General features: G+C 37.9%; 1 protein-coding gene across 1 annotated transcript; it reads right to left on the bottom strand.

The window, feature by feature from the left end:
- Positions 1-14,196: 14,196 nt before the first annotated feature.
- On the bottom strand, positions 14,197-16,662 carry LOC106085730 (uncharacterized protein DDB_G0287625). The gene has a single exon (XM_013250117.2). The coding sequence runs from the start codon at positions 16,415-16,417 to the stop codon at positions 14,276-14,278; it is 2,142 nt and encodes a 713-aa protein (XP_013105571.2). The 5' UTR covers positions 16,418-16,662; the 3' UTR covers positions 14,197-14,275.
- Between the last annotated feature and the right edge of the window lie 1,247 nt (positions 16,663-17,909).

The raw sequence follows: 17,909 nt of genomic DNA, 5'->3' as shown, positions 1-17,909 counted from the left end.
CACCGTCCGGATTTTGTCCTTCATAAATGGTTTAATATAGAAACCATCAAATCCAACAAAATTCTAAAATGGTATCAAGAAATCTCACTACTTAAAATTTTGAGATTATTTTTTGTTTGATTTTTTGAGCTATAAATATACCCAACTTTCGACAAGCCAATTTTTCCCGAAAACATGCACTTATATAACGGGGAATCATTTTTTAACTAGTTTCATTCGTCCACTTTATGCCAATCCAAATATCATTAGATTAACTCTTTCCTAACTCAAGCCAGAATTTTTCTAAGACAGTTCTATATCTGGAAAGTTTTCTACCCATTCGTCGGTAAAGGGTTTAGTCCGTCTACCCATACGTCCATCCGTTCAACACATAGTCGAAATCACGATAACGTTTGAACGAATAAAGCAGTACACATGAAATTTTTCATAGATACTTATCAATAAGAAGTATCTATGAAAAAAGGTCGTTGATAGTTCCAAATGGTTCATTTGGTCCAGATTCGTTTTATTTTCAAGTTTTGTTGCCTAAGGGGCGAAGATCATTTCATTTCAAAATTTTTCGTTTGCTTCTATTTTGAGACTTAATGATCGGAGATTTAATGATCGAAGATTTTTGTAATAGAAAAGGAAAGCCAGAGTTCACAACACACCAACTACTACACAATGTTGCCAAATCGAAAAATCTTGGAAATAATTCTGGAACTTTTGAACGGATAGAGATATGCCCACGAAACATTACATGTTAACGTATTTTCCGATAAGTATGCAAATTTGGGGATCATAGTGGGTCTAGAGGCTGATCCATGGGGCTTGATAGTTGGGCACCTCGAGTATGTAAAATTTTGTATTGATTATTGTTTGTTTAAAGACAGAGGTAGTAAAACTCTGCAAACAACATGCGTAAATTTACAGTTTATATCTAAAGGTTTATAAGTTATTAGACTTAAAACCATCATTTTTTATACCCTCCACCATAAGATGGGGGGTATACTAATTTCGTCATTCTGATTGTAACTACTCGAAATATTCGTCTGAGACCCCATAAAGTATATATATACTTTGATCGTCGTGAAATTTTATGTCGATCTAGCCATGTCCGTCCGTCTGTCCGTCCGTCCGTCTGTCTGTCGAAAGCACGCTAACTTCCGAAGGTGTAAAGCTAGCCGCTTGAAATTTTGCACAAATACTTCTTATTAGTGTAGGTCGGTTGGTATTGTAAATGGGCCATATCGGTCCATGTTTTGATATAGCTGCCATATAAACCGATCTTGGGTTTTGACTTCTTGAGCCTCTAGAGTGCGCAATTCTTATCCGATTGGGATGAAATTTTGCACGACGTGTTTTGTTATGATATCCAACAACTGTGTCAAGTATGGTTCAAATCGGTTCATAACCTGATATAGCTGCCATATAAACCGATCTGGTATCTTGACTTCTTGAGCCTCTAGAGTGCGCAATTCTTATCCGATTGAAATGAAATTTTGCACGACGTGTTTTGTTATGATATCCAACAACTGTGTCAAGTATGGTTCAAATCGGTTCATAACCTGATATAGCTGCCATATAAACCGATCTGGGGTCTTGACTTCTTGAGCCTCTAGAGTGCGCAATTCTTATCCGATTGGAATGAAATTTTGCACGACGTGTTTTGTTATGATATCCAACAACTGTGTCAAGTATGGTTCAAATCGGTTCATAACCTGATATAGCTGCCATATAAACCGATCTGGTATCTTGACTTCTTGAGCCTCTAGAGTGCGCAATTCTTATCCGATTGGAATGAAATTTTGCACGACGTGTTTTGTTACGATATCCAACAATTGTGCCAAGTATGGTTCAAATCGGTCCATAACCTTATATAGCTGTCATATAAACCGATCTTGGGTCTTGACTTCTTGAGCCTCTAGAGGGCGCAATTCTTATCCAATTTGAATCAATTTTGGCACGTAGTATTTTGTTATGATATCCAACAACTGTGCCAAGTATGGTTCAAATCGGTTCATAACCTGATATAGCTGTCATATAAACAGATCTGGGGACTTGACTTCTTGAGCTTCTAGAGGGCTCAATTTTTATCCGATTTGGCTGAATTTTTGCAAGATGTTTTTTATTGTTACTTTCAACAACTATGTCAAATAAAGTACAAGCCGGTTCATAACCTGATATAGCTGCCATATAAACCGATCTGGGATCTTGACTTCTTGAGCCTGTAGAGGTCGCAATTATTATCCGATTTGCCTGAAATTTTGTACGACGGATTCTCTCATGACCATTAACATACGTGTTTATTATGGTCTGAATCGGTCTATAGGCCGATACAGCTCCCATCTAAATCGATCTCTCTATTTTACTTCTTGAGGCCACAAAGGCGCAATTCTTATTCGAATTGGCTGACATTTTACACAGGTCTCCAACATATAATTTAATTGTGGTCCAAACCGGATAATATCTTGATATCGCTCTAGAAGAGATGCCGGGAAAAGAACTCGACAAATGCGATCCATGGTGGAGGGTATATAAGATTCGGCCCGGCCGAACTTAGCACGCTTTTACTTGTTGAATTTAGCGAGGTTTGTACCTTATTTTGTACCTTAGTACATTTATTATCCTTAGAGAAAAGCGCCATTTTATTTCAAAACTGTGAAAAATCTTGATTTTATCTCTATGCATTCTAATGTTATAGCTCCTCAAAGTTACACGTCATTTAAAAAAAAATAATTTTAATTTTTTTTTTTCGATTTTACCCAAAATAGTTCATGTTCGAAATTTTCCACTGAATTTTTTTGCTGCAATAGTGCTCTGAAATACCTTTCCAAAAATTTATAACACATGTATAAAAGGTATAAGGTTTTCTCCCTAATTTTATTTGCAAATTTCTAACCTCAGATAAAAAATTCCTCCAGAGGAGTTTGATTGATTTATTCGATTTGATTTTTTTTCAAAAATTTCAAATTTTGAAGCGAAAAACTTTTAATAGGAAGGGAAAATTTGTAAAATTTTTTTAAATACTCGTAGAATTTTCTGACCTTTCTAGCGATATCAAAAAAATTTTAATCAGTTTACAAACAGTGTCACAATTTTTATACAATCATTCTGATTGTAACTACTCGAAATATTCGTCTGAGACCCCATAAAGTATATATATTCTTGATCGTCGTGAAATTTTATGTTGATCTAGCCATGTCCGTCCGTCTGGCTGTCGAAAGCACGCTAACTTTCGAAGGAGTAAAGCTAGCCGCTTGAAATTTTGCACAAATACTTATTATTAGTGTAGGTCGGTTGGTATTGTCAATGGGCCATATCGGTCCATGTTTTGATATAGCTGCCATATAAACCGATCTTGGGTCTTGACTTCTTGAGCCTGTAGAGTGCGCAATTCTTATCCGATTGGGATGAAATTTTGCACGACGTTTTTTATTGTTACTTTCAACAACTATGTCAAATTAGGTACAAGTCGGTTCACATTCTGATATGGCTGCCATATAAACCGATCTGGGATCTTGACTTCTTGAGCCTCTAGAGGTCGCAATTATTATCCGATTTGCCTGAAAATTTGTACGACGGATTCTCTCATGACCATCAACATACGTGTTTATTATGGTCTGAATCGGTCTATAGCCAGATACAGCTCCCATATAAATCGATCTCTCTATTTTACTTCTTGAGGCCACAAAGGGCGCAATTCTTATTCGAATTGGCTGACATTTTACACAGGTCTTCAACATATAATTTAATTGTGGTCCAAACCGGACTCTATCTTGATATCGCTCGAATGGCAGAGCAAATCTTTTCTTATATCATTTTTTTGCCTAAAAGAGATGCCGGGAAAAGAACTCGACAAATGCGATCCATGGTGGAGGGTATATAAGATTCGGCCCGGCCGAACTTAGCACGCTTTTACTTGTTAGAAATACCAAAGATACATTGACTAAAATTTAAGAAAAAATCGTTGTTTGTGCAATAACTTATATACCGTTAGAGATATGCTGGATATGCTGGAAAGAGCTTTACGAGCTCTATCTTTAAACAAAAATCAGGCCGATCGGTCCATAAATGACTTTTTAGCAAGCAATACAAAATTTGATATAGTTGAGATGGCCTAATTTCAAGCCCCATGTATCAGCCGCTACACCAACTTGGATCACCAAATTATGCATACTTATTGTAAATCATCTCGAGATCGATTGTGCAAAGTTTAGTAGAAAACCTTTCAACCAGTATTAGGTGTGGAGGGTTCAAGGGCCATACATTGGAAGGTCGTGCATATGCGAGCTTTGCCTTTTATATTTTGAGGTTGGACAATCCTTGTGTTGCAATCTGCCAACTAACAGCTCTATCATAAAGCTTGACATTTTTGAGGTTAAACGTTTTGACATTCGAGCGCTACTTATGTTGTTTACAGTAACTTAGAAGATTAATCTCGCCCAACAAATGGAATTAAATAAATCGTGAACATTTTCGCGCGATTATTATTTACAACTCTCGACGAGGATTAACTCAACAACAGTGCTTCGATGAACTTAAATCAATTTTTGCCGATGAACAAAAGTTGCTCGCGCACGAAGCACTCGGCTCAAACAATTGAGTTTTTGAACACTCAAAACACCCATTTGATGAGTCATCCGCCGTATAGTCCTGACTTGGCACCGAATAAGTTTTTTTATTCCCGTACGTAAAAAATACCTCAATCAGAGTGGCAAAAGTGCTTCGACAATCGAAAACCCTCGTATCGAATATTCAGCGAAAACGAGTCTCCGATGTAAGTTGTTCCCTTCCACCGTATTTTTGTAGTGATGGACTTATTTTCTATACGACTATGTAGCTTCCATGGTATACACATGCAATCTGTGCATCTTTTGGAAATTGAATTGATAGCTTCGAATGCTAGACAACGGCTCTCGAAGCTCAAATTTTGCCTGTTTGGCCGAAGTTCGTTTCAGTTAGATTTTAGTTTATAATACTAAACAATTCTCAAACACTTAAAAATTGTTTCTCACTACGTTACAGAGTACGGACTTTCAAACTGTTTAAAAACTGAGCTAAAAAACCGGTGCTTATGCCTAACACCACTATTATGTCACAGGTAAAAGAGATAGAGCCACTAACAACCATTCCGATCGACTCAGAATAACGTTCTTATTCGATTAAGCTATGTCCATCTGTGTGTCTGTCCGTCCGTCTGCCTGTCGATGTTAATTTGTGTACAAATTTATTACAGGCATATTTTTGGCCTTGAGACGAAGCCTATTGAAGTTGGAAGAAATCGGTTCCGATTGGGCTATAGTTCTCATGTATATGTTCGCCCGATTTGAGCTAATACTACTACAATATCGTCATTTGAAATCCGATTCTCGTGAAATCAGGCACGAAGGATTTAGATATAGCTCCCATGTATATGTGTCGCCCGATTTTTACTTCTGGAGCCTTTGCAGGCGCATTAATCAACAGATCTTCTCAAATTTGCACAACTTTTTCCACTATGACTTCTAAAATATATACTGATTTTGGTCGAAATTCTACATAGAGACAAGATTTTAAAGAAACTTATCCAAAAAAAATTTTTTAATACAATTTTTTACGACAAAATTTCAATGAAATTTCTTCAAAAGTTTTCTTGTAATTTTCACAGATGGTGCATAATGACCCCGTGGTAAAAATTCATTTTTTGATATCTGACCTGGACCTTCCCCTTACACTAATTTTCAGAAACGCTAGATCTCGGAGAGTGCGATTTAAGCAAAATTTTGTGTGCTCTCATATAGTACCCTACAAATAAAAATTTGGTATCCAAATTTCGGATGAAGTACCTAGGGGGGCCGCCCCACCCTAAAACCTACCAAACATATATTTATACCAATCATTATTTAGGATAGAAAAAACGTATCTGATATCCATTTGTCGAACCAAGTGCTAGGGGGACCACCCCAACCCCCAAAACACCATTAAATCGGACATATTTACCAACCATGGCAATATGGGACTCAAATAAAAGGTATTTGAGTGTAGAATTCGAATCTGATATCCAAATATGAGACCAAGAGTTTGGGGGCCACCTCTCCCCAAAAACATCCCCTAAAGGCGACAAATTTACGACCATCACAATATGAGGCTCAAATGAAAGGTCTTTGGGAGTAAAGAACGAATCTGATATCAATATTCGGGAAAAGTGTCTATGCGGCCACCCCACCCCTACAACACCCCCCAAATAGGAAGTATTTGCTGACTATTGCAATATGAGGCTCAAATAAGAGGGTTTTTAGAGTAGAACACGAATCCGATATATATTTTCAAGGCCAACTCACTGAGTGGCCGCCCATCCCCCAAAACAACCCCGGTCACGTTTGCCGATATAAAAATATGGGGCTCAAATTAAAGGTATTTGAGAGTAGACCACGTATCTAATATCAACATTGAAACCAACTGTCTAGGGGATGTCCTACCACCATAACAACCCCCAAATAGAATGAATTTGCTCACCAAGACAATTTTGGGGTTTAAAGAGAGTGGAACTAAATATTTATAGTTTTTAGGGCCAATACCCCAAACCGGACATATTTGCTGACTTTTGCAATAAGGAGTTTAAATGAGATTTGAAAACGAATTTGATATCCAATTTTGAGGCCAATGGCAATATGGGGTTCAAATAAATGATATATAGATATGAGAATAGAGCACGATGCTGATATATTTTCCGGGCTTAGTGTTTGGGCGACCACCCTAATCCACAAAACACCCCTAAATCGGCCATATTTACCGACCATGTCAATGTGGAGCTTAATGAAAGGTATTGGGGGGTAGAGCAAGAATTGGTACCCACTTTCGGGACCAATTTTCTGGGGGTCAACCCCTTTCCCAAAATATGGGGTTCAAATAAATGATATATAGATATATGAGAATAGAGCACGTTGCTGATATATTTTCCGGGTTTAGTGTTTGGGGGACCACCCCAATCCCCAAAACACCCCTAAATCGGCCATATTTACCGACCATGTCAATGTGGAGATTAAATGAAAGGTATTGGGGGGTAGAGCAAGAATTGATACCCACTATCGGCACCAATTTTTTGGGGGTCAACCCCTTTCGCAAAATACCTCACAAACAGCAATTTTTAATGACCATCGCTAAATGGGACTCAAATAAAGGTATTTGGGAGTAGAATACGAATTTGATATCCAAATTTAGGACCATGTATTTAAGGAATCACCCCTTCCCCAAAACACCCCGCAAAGGGTAAAAATTTTTCGACCATGCCAATAGGTGGTATTTAAGATTAGAAAACGAATTTGATAACCTATTTTGGTAACTCCCCTAATCCAATGGCAATATGGGGTTTAAATAAATGGTTTTTGAAAGAAGAGCACGATGCTCATATTTTTTCAGCGCCAAGTGCCTGGGGGACCACCTCACCCCCGAAAACACCACTAAATCAGAATGGGGCTGAAATAAAGTATTTTAAGAATGGAGTACACCTTGCATCCAAACTTTAATTCGTAGACCAACAAAGATCATATGGGATTCGGACAAAGGCACTTATATTGTTAAACAATTATTCAAGCGATATACTATTTTCGTAGCTTGGTATTTCACTAAAAGCTCTTTAATTGTCGAAAATAAATACTCCAAGGAAGCTTTTGTTCCATATAAAGTAAAAGAAGGCGCAGCGGAGCGGGCCCGGGTCAGCTAGTATGTTGTATATAACAAGAATGGAAGTTTTTGTCAGGGTAAAAAAGCTATTTTGTCGCAAATTCTTGCAAGAATTTATCGCAAAAAAACAAGTACTTTTATCGTAAGCAAAGTTCAACGCTTTTCAGAAAAGAAGTTTACTTGGCGAATATTTTTTTTGCGTGTATGGACAAAAAAATGATTTGTGCGAAGTTTCAGCTCAATATCTCTATTTTTATACCCTCCACCATAGGATGGGCGGTAAGCTAATTTCGTTTTTCTTTGTAATACATCGAAATATTGATCTGAAACCGATCGATTAAGCTCTGTCTGTCCGTCCGTTCGTCTGTCGGCTATAACGGTTTATATATTTTGATTTTGATATAGCCGACCGACTCTGGACCTTCATTTCTTGAGTCCCTAGAGTACGCAATTCTTTTCCGATTTGTCTGAAATTTGGCATAAGGTTTTTTGTTATGATTTCCAACAACTGTGACGAGTACGGTCAAAATCGGTCCATAGCCTGATATAGTTCCCTTATAAAACGATCTCGAATCTAGACTTCTTGAGCTGCAAGAGGGCGCAATTATTGTCCGATTCGTCTGAAATTTACGTGAAGTGTTTTGTTTTGACTTCCAACAACTGTGCCAAGTATGGTCTAAATCGATTCATATCCTGATATAGTTCTCATTGAAATAGATCTCGTATCTTGACTTCTTGAGCCGCTAGAGGGCGCAATTTTTATCGGATTTCGTCGACATTTTGCACGAAGTTGTTTGTTTTTTCTTCAGTTCAAAACCTGAAATAGCTCCTATACAAACCGATCTCCAGATTATAATTTTTGAGCCACTAGAAGGCGTAATTCATATCCGATTTAGCGAAATTTTGTACAACGGCTTCTTCTATAACCTTAAAAATATAACCGTGTTAAATATGGTCTGAATCGGTCCATACCCTTATACGATATACCACCCATGTAAAGAGATCCCCGATTTTACTTCTTGAGCCTCTATAGGCCGCAATTCTTATCCGATTTGGATGAGATGTCTTCTACTTTGGTCTGCCACAGCCAAACCAAGAATGGCTCCAATCGTTTCATATGGCTCCAATCGGTTCCAATGGCATAATTTCTTTCCACTCTTATCCATTATCTTTTGTTTGCCTACAAAGAGATATCGGGCAAGGAATTTGTTAGATATTGATCGTCTTAGAATCTTATGACAATCAATAATATATATACCTTAAAGAGGCGAAAATTGATGTTTCGATCTGTTGCAAACGGAAAGGTAAAAAGAATGTATCCCCATATTTCGGTGGTGGGTATAAAAATGGACTTGAAAGATCAAAAATGGTCCGATTTTTAAGTAAAGGCTGGTAAAGTTCGTTTTTCACAGTTGAAGAGATATGTTTTTCGTGACAACTTTCTTGAAACACTAGAAAACTCAATGATAACACAATACTTTTATTATACCCACCACCGAAGGATGGGAGTATATTCATGTTGTAATTCCGTTTGTAACACATCGAAATACCTATTTCCGACCCTATAATGTACATATATTCATGATCAGCGTAAAAATCTAAGCCGATCTAGATATGTCCGTCCGTCTGTCCGTCTGTCTGTTGAAATCACGCTACAGTCTTCAAAAATAGAGAGCTGTAACTTTGCACACATCCTTTTTTTTTTGTCCATAAGCAGGTTAAGTTCGAAGATGGGCTATATCGGACTATATCTTGATATAGCCCCCATATAGAACGATCCGCCGATTTAGGATCTTAGGCCAATAAAAGCCACATTTATTATCCGATTTTGCTGAAATTCGGGACAGTGAGTTGTGTTAGGCCCTTCGACATCCTTCGTCAATTTGGCTCAGAGTGGTCCAGATTTGGATAGAGCTGCCATATAGACCAATCCTCCGATTTAGGGTCTTAGGCCCATAAAAGTCACTTTTATCATCCGATTTTAATGAAATTTTGGACAGTGAGTTGTGTTAGGCCTTTCAACATCATTCGTCAATTTGGCTTAGATCGGTCCAGATTTGGATAGAGCTGCCATATAGACCGATCCTCCGATTTAGGGTCTTGGGTCCATAAAAAGCGCATTTGTTTTCCAATGCCGCCAAAATTTGGTACAGTGAGTTAAGTTAAGCCCCTTGACATACTTCTGAATTATGGCACAGATCGGTCAAGATTTGGATATAGCTGTCATATAGACCGATCTCTAGGTTTTAGGTTTTGGGGCCATAAAAAGCGCATTTATTGTCCGATTTTGCCGCAATGTGGGACAGTGATTTGTGTTAGGCCCTTCGATATTCTTCTCCAATTTGGCTCAGATCGGTCCAGATTTGGATATTGCTGCCATATAGACCGATCTCTAGGTTTAAGAGAGTTAAGTTAAACCCCTCCACACATTGCTGCAATTTGGTCTAGATCGATCAAGATAAGCATATAGCTGCCATATAGACCGATCTCTCGATTTAAAGTCCTGGGCCCAAAAAAGACGCATTTATAAATTTGACACATTCACTTATGTTGGGCTTTTCGACATCCATGTTGTATATGGTTCAGATCGGTTAATTTCTAGATATAGCTACTAAAATGACCAATATTTTTTTATGCACAATTGAACAATGACTTGTACTTATTAGCATTTGGTCCAAATCGCATCACATTTCGATATAACTGCTATGGGACATAAGTGCAATTTTCACCGGATTTTGATGAAAGATAGTTTACATATATACCCGAGGGTATCCAAAGTTCGGCCCGGCCGAACTTAACGCCTCTTTACTTGTTAATATTGTTTCATATGTTATGGCGGAATGTCCAACTGAATGAAATCAGTAAATTGTCTTGCTTCAAAAACCATTATCTAAAAAAAGTTGTTCGCATCTCGCGAAAAGCGAATATAGAACCAGCCGTTAGAGGGCGGAAAATTTAAGCGCTTGGAAATATAAATTGGACCAAATTTTTATATAGCCACCGCCAATTACTGAACTTACCGTCCTTATCTCACGAAAGGCTTATGTCCCCGTCGACACCCACGCCTATCACGTTCCAAATCTAATTACATGAATTATTGAAACTCATAGAAGAGGCTTTTTATCTCGTAGCCGATGAAATTTAGATATATGCCTTCTACAACCGTAATTCTTGAGCTCAGAAAAGCATTTGCAATTAAACTTTACATAGGAACAGAATTGAATCCAACGTACTGAACATTCAAATTTCGGCTCTGCGATCTTTTACTCAAATCGTCTAAGGTTTTATCGACAACCACAAATATAAGCGAGTATAACACATTTTTTGAATAACAAAATCATGTAGAAGTCCCTCAGCCTTGAGAAATTTGATTAAATTTAAATCTAATTAATACTATGTTCAAACCAAAGCTGTTTTTTCCTTACAATGCTCTGAAAACGACTCGTTTTTCCTTTACAATTTATAAGGGCAAAACGACTCGTTTGCCATAAAAACGAGTCATTCAAAGCATGTGAGCCCAAATAAATGTCTGAATTGTGCTAAAGCTGCCATTAGACGATAAGATATGTAATATGAGCTGTCACTTTTTGTATTCATAAGACTTATCTTATGTACGTCGAATACGAATAGTGCGCACTCTAATCGGCATGTATTCTCATATTCTCTCTCATACATGTATCTACATGCATGTTCGATGAAATTAAAGCACGATTTAATCGAAAAAGTTGCATACTCATTGCAAAAGCCTTTTGACTTATTAAATTTTTCGTATGTATCACACCATGTGTAAAACTTTTAGAGTTGCTGTTTTTGAAATTACATATGACATGTCTTATCGTCGAATGGCAGTTTTAAGTCTCTATTACACGGCAGATGTCTAATTACATGTCACTTTTTGTATTTACATGTAATTGAAAATTTTTGTCAAAATTGTCAATTTACATACGGTTCATCATTTTTGCTGTCACACCTGTATGTTATTTTCGTATGACATAACCTAAAAATTTGAGCAAAAACTGATTTATTTATGCGTAATAATTATTAAAGTTGCGAGAAAGCTGGTTAAATCAGAACCATGTGAAAACAATTTAATTTGAAGTTGTTCCCATTTGACTGACAACAAAAACAGCTTATTTCTTTATTTTTTTCTTAGAAGGAATAGAACACGCCTTAGTCGAAAAAATACATATGCTATTTTAAAAAGTGATTTTCATATATTAGTTTCGTTTTTATTACACGACATGTACAACTCCATAGTAATAGAGCCTTAAATAAACACAGATCTCAATATTATCAAGAAATAAAAATCGAATTTCTTCCAAAAAAAATTATAAAATCAACAAAATTGTAAATACAAATAAAGCAAAAAATTTTAATTTAACAATAGTGCATCATAACATTTATGTTGGAGTGTGAAAAATTGCAATTTCTAAAAGATATCAACTAGTGGATTGGTTGAGATGTTTTTCAAAACGACATAAACAAAACGAGTCAATGTGCTTTCAGCTTGTTTAATTGACCATAGGGCTATTCTGAATGGCTCCATCTTACGGTTTTATAGTAAATCATTGACCGATCACAATAATGTCCAGCAGAGGGCAATGTTTCGTTTCATATTTTCCGTTAAAATCTGAATATTCAAATGTTTACGCAAGCAACAACGATGTGTTACGTGTATCGTACGCATTCTATTTTTCTGTCGTATTTCAATTTCTTTATGTGATTGTCTCGAAAATTGTGGAATTAATTGATGGGGAACATCAAACCTGAATGTATATAGCAAATAATTTTGATTGAAGGTTTTTAAAGCCATTGTGACCACACATCCATCAAATTTTGTTCACGTAGACGTGAATAGTAATGTACCCAAACCTCCTTGTATGTAGATACTTAAAACCATGTACTTATATGCGTACACACATAAAAAAGACTGATAGAGAAGCACAAATTTTGATAATACGCTGCCATAAATATAATAAATATTTTTTTTTTTTTGAACTTTAATGAAAAGACGGTGTACAATGAAATCTGCAATCGAAATCCATTGGCCAGAAGTTTCTTACTTAGATGCTATTAGGATTTTTATACCCACTACCACAGGATGGGGGCTATACCAATTTTATCATTCAGTTTGTAACACTTCGAAATATTGATCTGCAACCCCAAAAAGTATATATATTCTTGATCATCCAGATCCGTCCGTCTGTACATCCATTTGTCCGTCCGTTTGTCCAAATCGAACGAAGTCGAACGAATAAAGATAACCGGTCGAAATTTTGCACAGATACCTCTTATTGATGTAGGTTGTTGGGAATTGTATCAGTTGGGATTTGGGTTTCAAGTTTGAGAAATGTTCCCCCATAAATCAATTCCACGATTTTCGAACAAATTAGATTTGGAAATGGTTACCATAATAACCGATCTCTTGATTTGAGATCTTGAGCTCCTGAAAATTTAATAATTATTTAGGAAGAGTGCAACGGTTATCCCCTCCAAATGCTGGTAACATTTGTGCATTTGTTGAAATTTGCGCGTAAAGCTACCAAAAATGTTTGCTGAAACAACAGAAATGTTTGCAGGAAATGCGACAGCAGTACATTTTTGCTAAAACAGCAAACAGTTTTGCTATTTTCGGGTGGTAAAACTCCGGACGATAATATTTATGGGGGGCACATCTAATTCTGAATCCATTTCCTCCCAAAATCGATACACATAGTACAAAAACATAAAAGTAGACACCGTGCGAAGTTTTGAGAAAATCTGCTAACAAATACGCTGACAAAGGCTCTAGAAGTGAAATCAGGTGACACATATATATGGTGGTGGTGAGCGAGTACACAAATTTTGCATCGTCCTTTCCTTGTATCTCATTTTGTGTTATCAACATAACATCTATCATATTCAATGAAAATGCTGCCATTATTGGCTGATACTATCTACGTTCTTCACAATTGAAAACACATATTTTTCGCGATTGCTTTTTTGAAACACTACAAAAATCTCAACGATAAGGTTTTTATTGAAATTCTTGAATAAGTTATGGGAATTGCCTACTGAATAAAATCAGTAAGTTATTTTGCTTCAAAATCTAAAAAATGTAATGACGAAAACATTTCTCGAAAATCGAACATACCACCATCTATACCATAGCAGCCTAATGTGCAAAGTTTTCTAAAGCCGAAACTAAAACTTCGGCTGGACTCTATAAATTCGGTATTCCTACCTTCAATCTTGCGTTTTTCCTACTCCCTAGACATTCTTTACCGTTTTATCTTTAGCAGAACATCGTCAACTGGTTTTAATTTTTTCCTGGAAAGACTGGTTTCTGGACACAATTTTTTTTTGTTTTTGCCTGTGCTATCAGAACGTGAGGGCACAAAGAAATTAAAAGCAATAATTTACTGCCACACTGCCATGCAGCAGTTAATATCTACTAAAACACAATTCATATCAGTTTGTTTTTTGTTTTATTTATTTTGTTTTTTCGTTTTCTTAGCTTATCTAATATATATATTTTTTTTATTTTATTGGTTTTAAATTTTTTTTTCATAATTTAATTTGTTTTTTTTTTCTTTTTTTAGGTTTAATCGATTAGTAGTATGACTGATGTATCGTTATTTTGAATTTTCGTTTAAAAATGGCCCTGACCATGACCATGGAAAAAAGGCGAGAATGAAAAAGGTTCAGGGGACATCATGCGGCCGCAACCAGGACGCATCATCATCCAAGGACATCTGCCACGACCCATCATTCCAGGGCGTCGCATCATTCCATGCTGTCCCATCATTCCATGCTGTCCCATCATTCCATGCTGTCCCATCATTCCATGCTGTCCCATCATTCCAGGGTGACCCATCATCCATGGATGAGCACCACGTCTTTGCATGCCACCAAAATGATTCATTGTCCAAGGGCAGTGTGGCCTACGGTGGTGCTTTGGGGATTCATCTTCAGAGCTGCTACTGCTACTGCTACTGCTGCTACTACTGGAACTGCTCGAAGGGGATGATGAAGATAAGCCCGTGTTACATTTTCCATGTCTTCCATCGTGTTGCATGCGACGACAAGAACGGGAACGTTTTCTTTGGCAATCACTTGAGGTCATACCAGAATCTTTTGCCATCCAAGGACAATCGTTAGAACCCATCATACCGTGGTGCTTCATCATCATAGGACATTTTTCGGCGCATTTCATACCAGGACATTCGCCCGAATTCATCTTACCATGGTGCTTCATCATCATAGGACATTTTTCGGCCAACTTCATTCCGGGACATTTGCCGGAACTCATCTTACCATGGTGTTTCATCATCCAAGGACATTTCTTGGCACACTTCATAACAGGACATTGATTTCTGCGGGAATTATCCCTAGAATGAGAACGGGAACGAGAGCGGCTAGCATGACGCTTGTGATGGCCATGCTGTTTCTTCATCTCACACTGACGTCCACGGGAGTTAGATCGGGAACGAGAGCGGCTGGCATGACGCTTGTGGTGACCATGCTGACGCTTGTGATGGCCATGATGTTTCTTCATTTCGCAATGACGTCCACGGGAATGAGAACGGGAACGAGAGCGACTGGCATGACGCTTGTGATGACCATGCTGCTTCTTCATCATTTCACATTTACCTCCACGAGAGTGAGAGCGACTGGCATGACGCTTGTGATGACCATGATGTTTCTTCATCTCACAATGACGTCCTCGGGAGTGAGAACGGGAACGAGAGCGGCTGGCGTGACGCTTGTGATGGCCATGATGTTTCTTCATTTCGCACTGACGTCCACGGGAGTGGGAACGGGAACGAGAGCGACTGGCATGACGCTTGTGATGACCATGCTGTTTCTTCATCATTCCACATTTACCTCCACGAGAGTGAGAGCGACTGGCATGACGCTTGTGATGACCATGATGCTTCTTCATCTCACATTGACGCCCACGGGAGTGAGAACGGGAACGAGAGCGGCTGGCATGACGCTTGTGATGACCATGATGTTTCTTCATCATTTTACATTTATCTCCACGAGAGTGAGAGCGAGATCGAGAGCGACTGGCATGACGCTTATGATGACCATGATGTTTCTTCATCTCACACTGGCGTCCACGGGAGTGAGAACGGGAACGAGAGCGACTGGCGTGACGCTTATGATGACCATGATGTTTCTTCATCTTACCATGATGACCGTGAGCTTGCGCCATGGCAGGGCAGTAAAATTCTGCGAATTCACACATGCCCTCAAATGGTTCATCATGCTGATGATGATGATGACGGGAATGTTCGCGTGAGTGGCTGCGAGAACGACTACGTGAATGTTTGCGATTATGGCCACGGGAACGGCTACGTGAGTGGCCACGTGAATGAGAGCGTTGTCTGCCACCATGATGACGGCCCTTGAACTTAACTTCAGCTTCAGCTTCACTTTCGCTTGAACTGGAACTTGAACTAGTACCGCTGCTAGTACCACTGCTAGTGCCATCGCTGGTTCCAGCAGATGATGCACGGAGATGACGCTTATGCTTCTTATCCTTCTTTGCTTCACCTTTATTGTAATACATCTCCTCAGCCAACTCTCCCATGGCATCCTGCAAAAGCTTTTGGGCCTTGTAAGCCTTTTTCATGGCCTTCTTGAAATAATCCTTGCTCATGTTTACCTCAGAACTCGATGGCTGAGGTACTTCCATTTCACATTCAGCCTCGCAATTTATGCAGTCCACCACCACTGGCTCCTCATCGTCCATCAGTGGACGATCCTGATGTTCAGTCGATGACATGTTGAACACTTTTTCTTTATTCTTCACTCTGCACCAAAATTCTTTTGTTTTGCACTGTTTTTGAGACTTGATAATTTAACGCTATATTGCGAAATTTATTTATTCAAAAATGTGTTTTGTTTTTTTTTTTTTTTTTTTTTTGTTTACTCAATTTCGCCTTCGTTTTTGTTTTTATTGCAATTTATTATCTTCTCTGGGCTTTGTGTTGATGTCGGTATGGACAGGTTCACTTAACTGCTGGCACTGCTGTGCCGGCATTCCCTATTTATACTGACATGCCGGGAGCAGCGCATACAATTCGCTGCTTTTGTTATGTTTTGATCCAGCTCTACTCGAGAACTTTCGTTCCCTCTGCCCAGACCAGCGGCTGATATGCTTGGCTGGAGGGGCAAACGTTTGCAAACGTATGAACGAATATCGGGTGCAAATGTTTACTCATCACTCAAACCCTGCGAAGAATTAAAGTAAACATGGTAATCATTTTCCATAGTTTTTCTTCAATTTTGTGGCAGGCTCACCACATAGGCAGGCCGGTTTGGTTAATCTCCCCCTGTCCCATTAGCGATAGCAATTATCGTAGGAATTGTTGTTGGCCGTTGTTGTAAAACAAAAGTCACAGTGTGTGTATTGAATTTGTGACATTTGAATACATTAATCGATTTTTTTGGACACCGGAGTGGTCTTGTGTTATAGCTTTGTATTCATGACTCAGTTCCATTCATAGAAAAAGAAAACAAGAAGCAGTGGAAAAATGTAGTAACGGTTTCGGCAACAAGTAAAATTGAAAAGTAACAGAACTCCAAAAAAATTTGGAGGACTCTATCAACCAACAGAAATTGATCATTATGTTAAGTGAATTTGATTGTCGATAGTGGATTTTGCTATTTTTACACAGTTCAGTTTTATAAATTATCTCATAGAAAACGTTATTGACAACCTTACAGCAATAATAATAAATGCTTGTCCTTGTAGTAGGGCAAAAGTCAAAATAATCAATGAATTTAAGTCAAATTCAGGGTTGTTCAGAGCTCATTTCATTGTGCACTGTATCAAAAAATAGATAACTTGACTTCGTTAAAAATATCGGGATATACGAAAATAAAAGTAATAGATATATAAACACAGATAATTACTAAATAATTTTATACAAAATTTTAAGAAATTTATGGATAATCACGTTTTTCATAGAAAAAAAAATATGTTTACAAAATAGTACTCACACAACTAAGCACCATAAATTGTTCTTTTCAAAAGATATTCTAGGTGCTAGCGATGTCACCTATCTTTTTGGGAGAAGAGTATGTTTTATTTACTGAAATTGCTGAATACGTAGGTGGTTTGCTGGATAGGAAATTGAAATTCAAAATCATCATATGGAAAGGCGAAAACGCCAACGACGTGCCTGTATTTGTGTAGCACAGCCGCACCGAGAATGACACCATGTGATGCAATCAATATAATGCTACACTTAATGCCTCTGGACATTGCTGCT

Source organism: Stomoxys calcitrans, chromosome 4 (genome assembly GCF_963082655.1).
Source record: "Stomoxys calcitrans chromosome 4, idStoCalc2.1, whole genome shotgun sequence".
NCBI lineage: Eukaryota > Metazoa > Arthropoda > Insecta > Diptera > Muscidae > Stomoxys > Stomoxys calcitrans.
This window is presented reverse-complemented; position numbering and strand designations above follow the sequence as displayed.

Coding starts and splice junctions, on each gene's coding strand:
- LOC106085730 (XM_013250117.2), bottom strand. CDS start 16,417: ATGTCATCGACTGAACATCAGGATCGTCCACTGATGGACGATGAGGAG.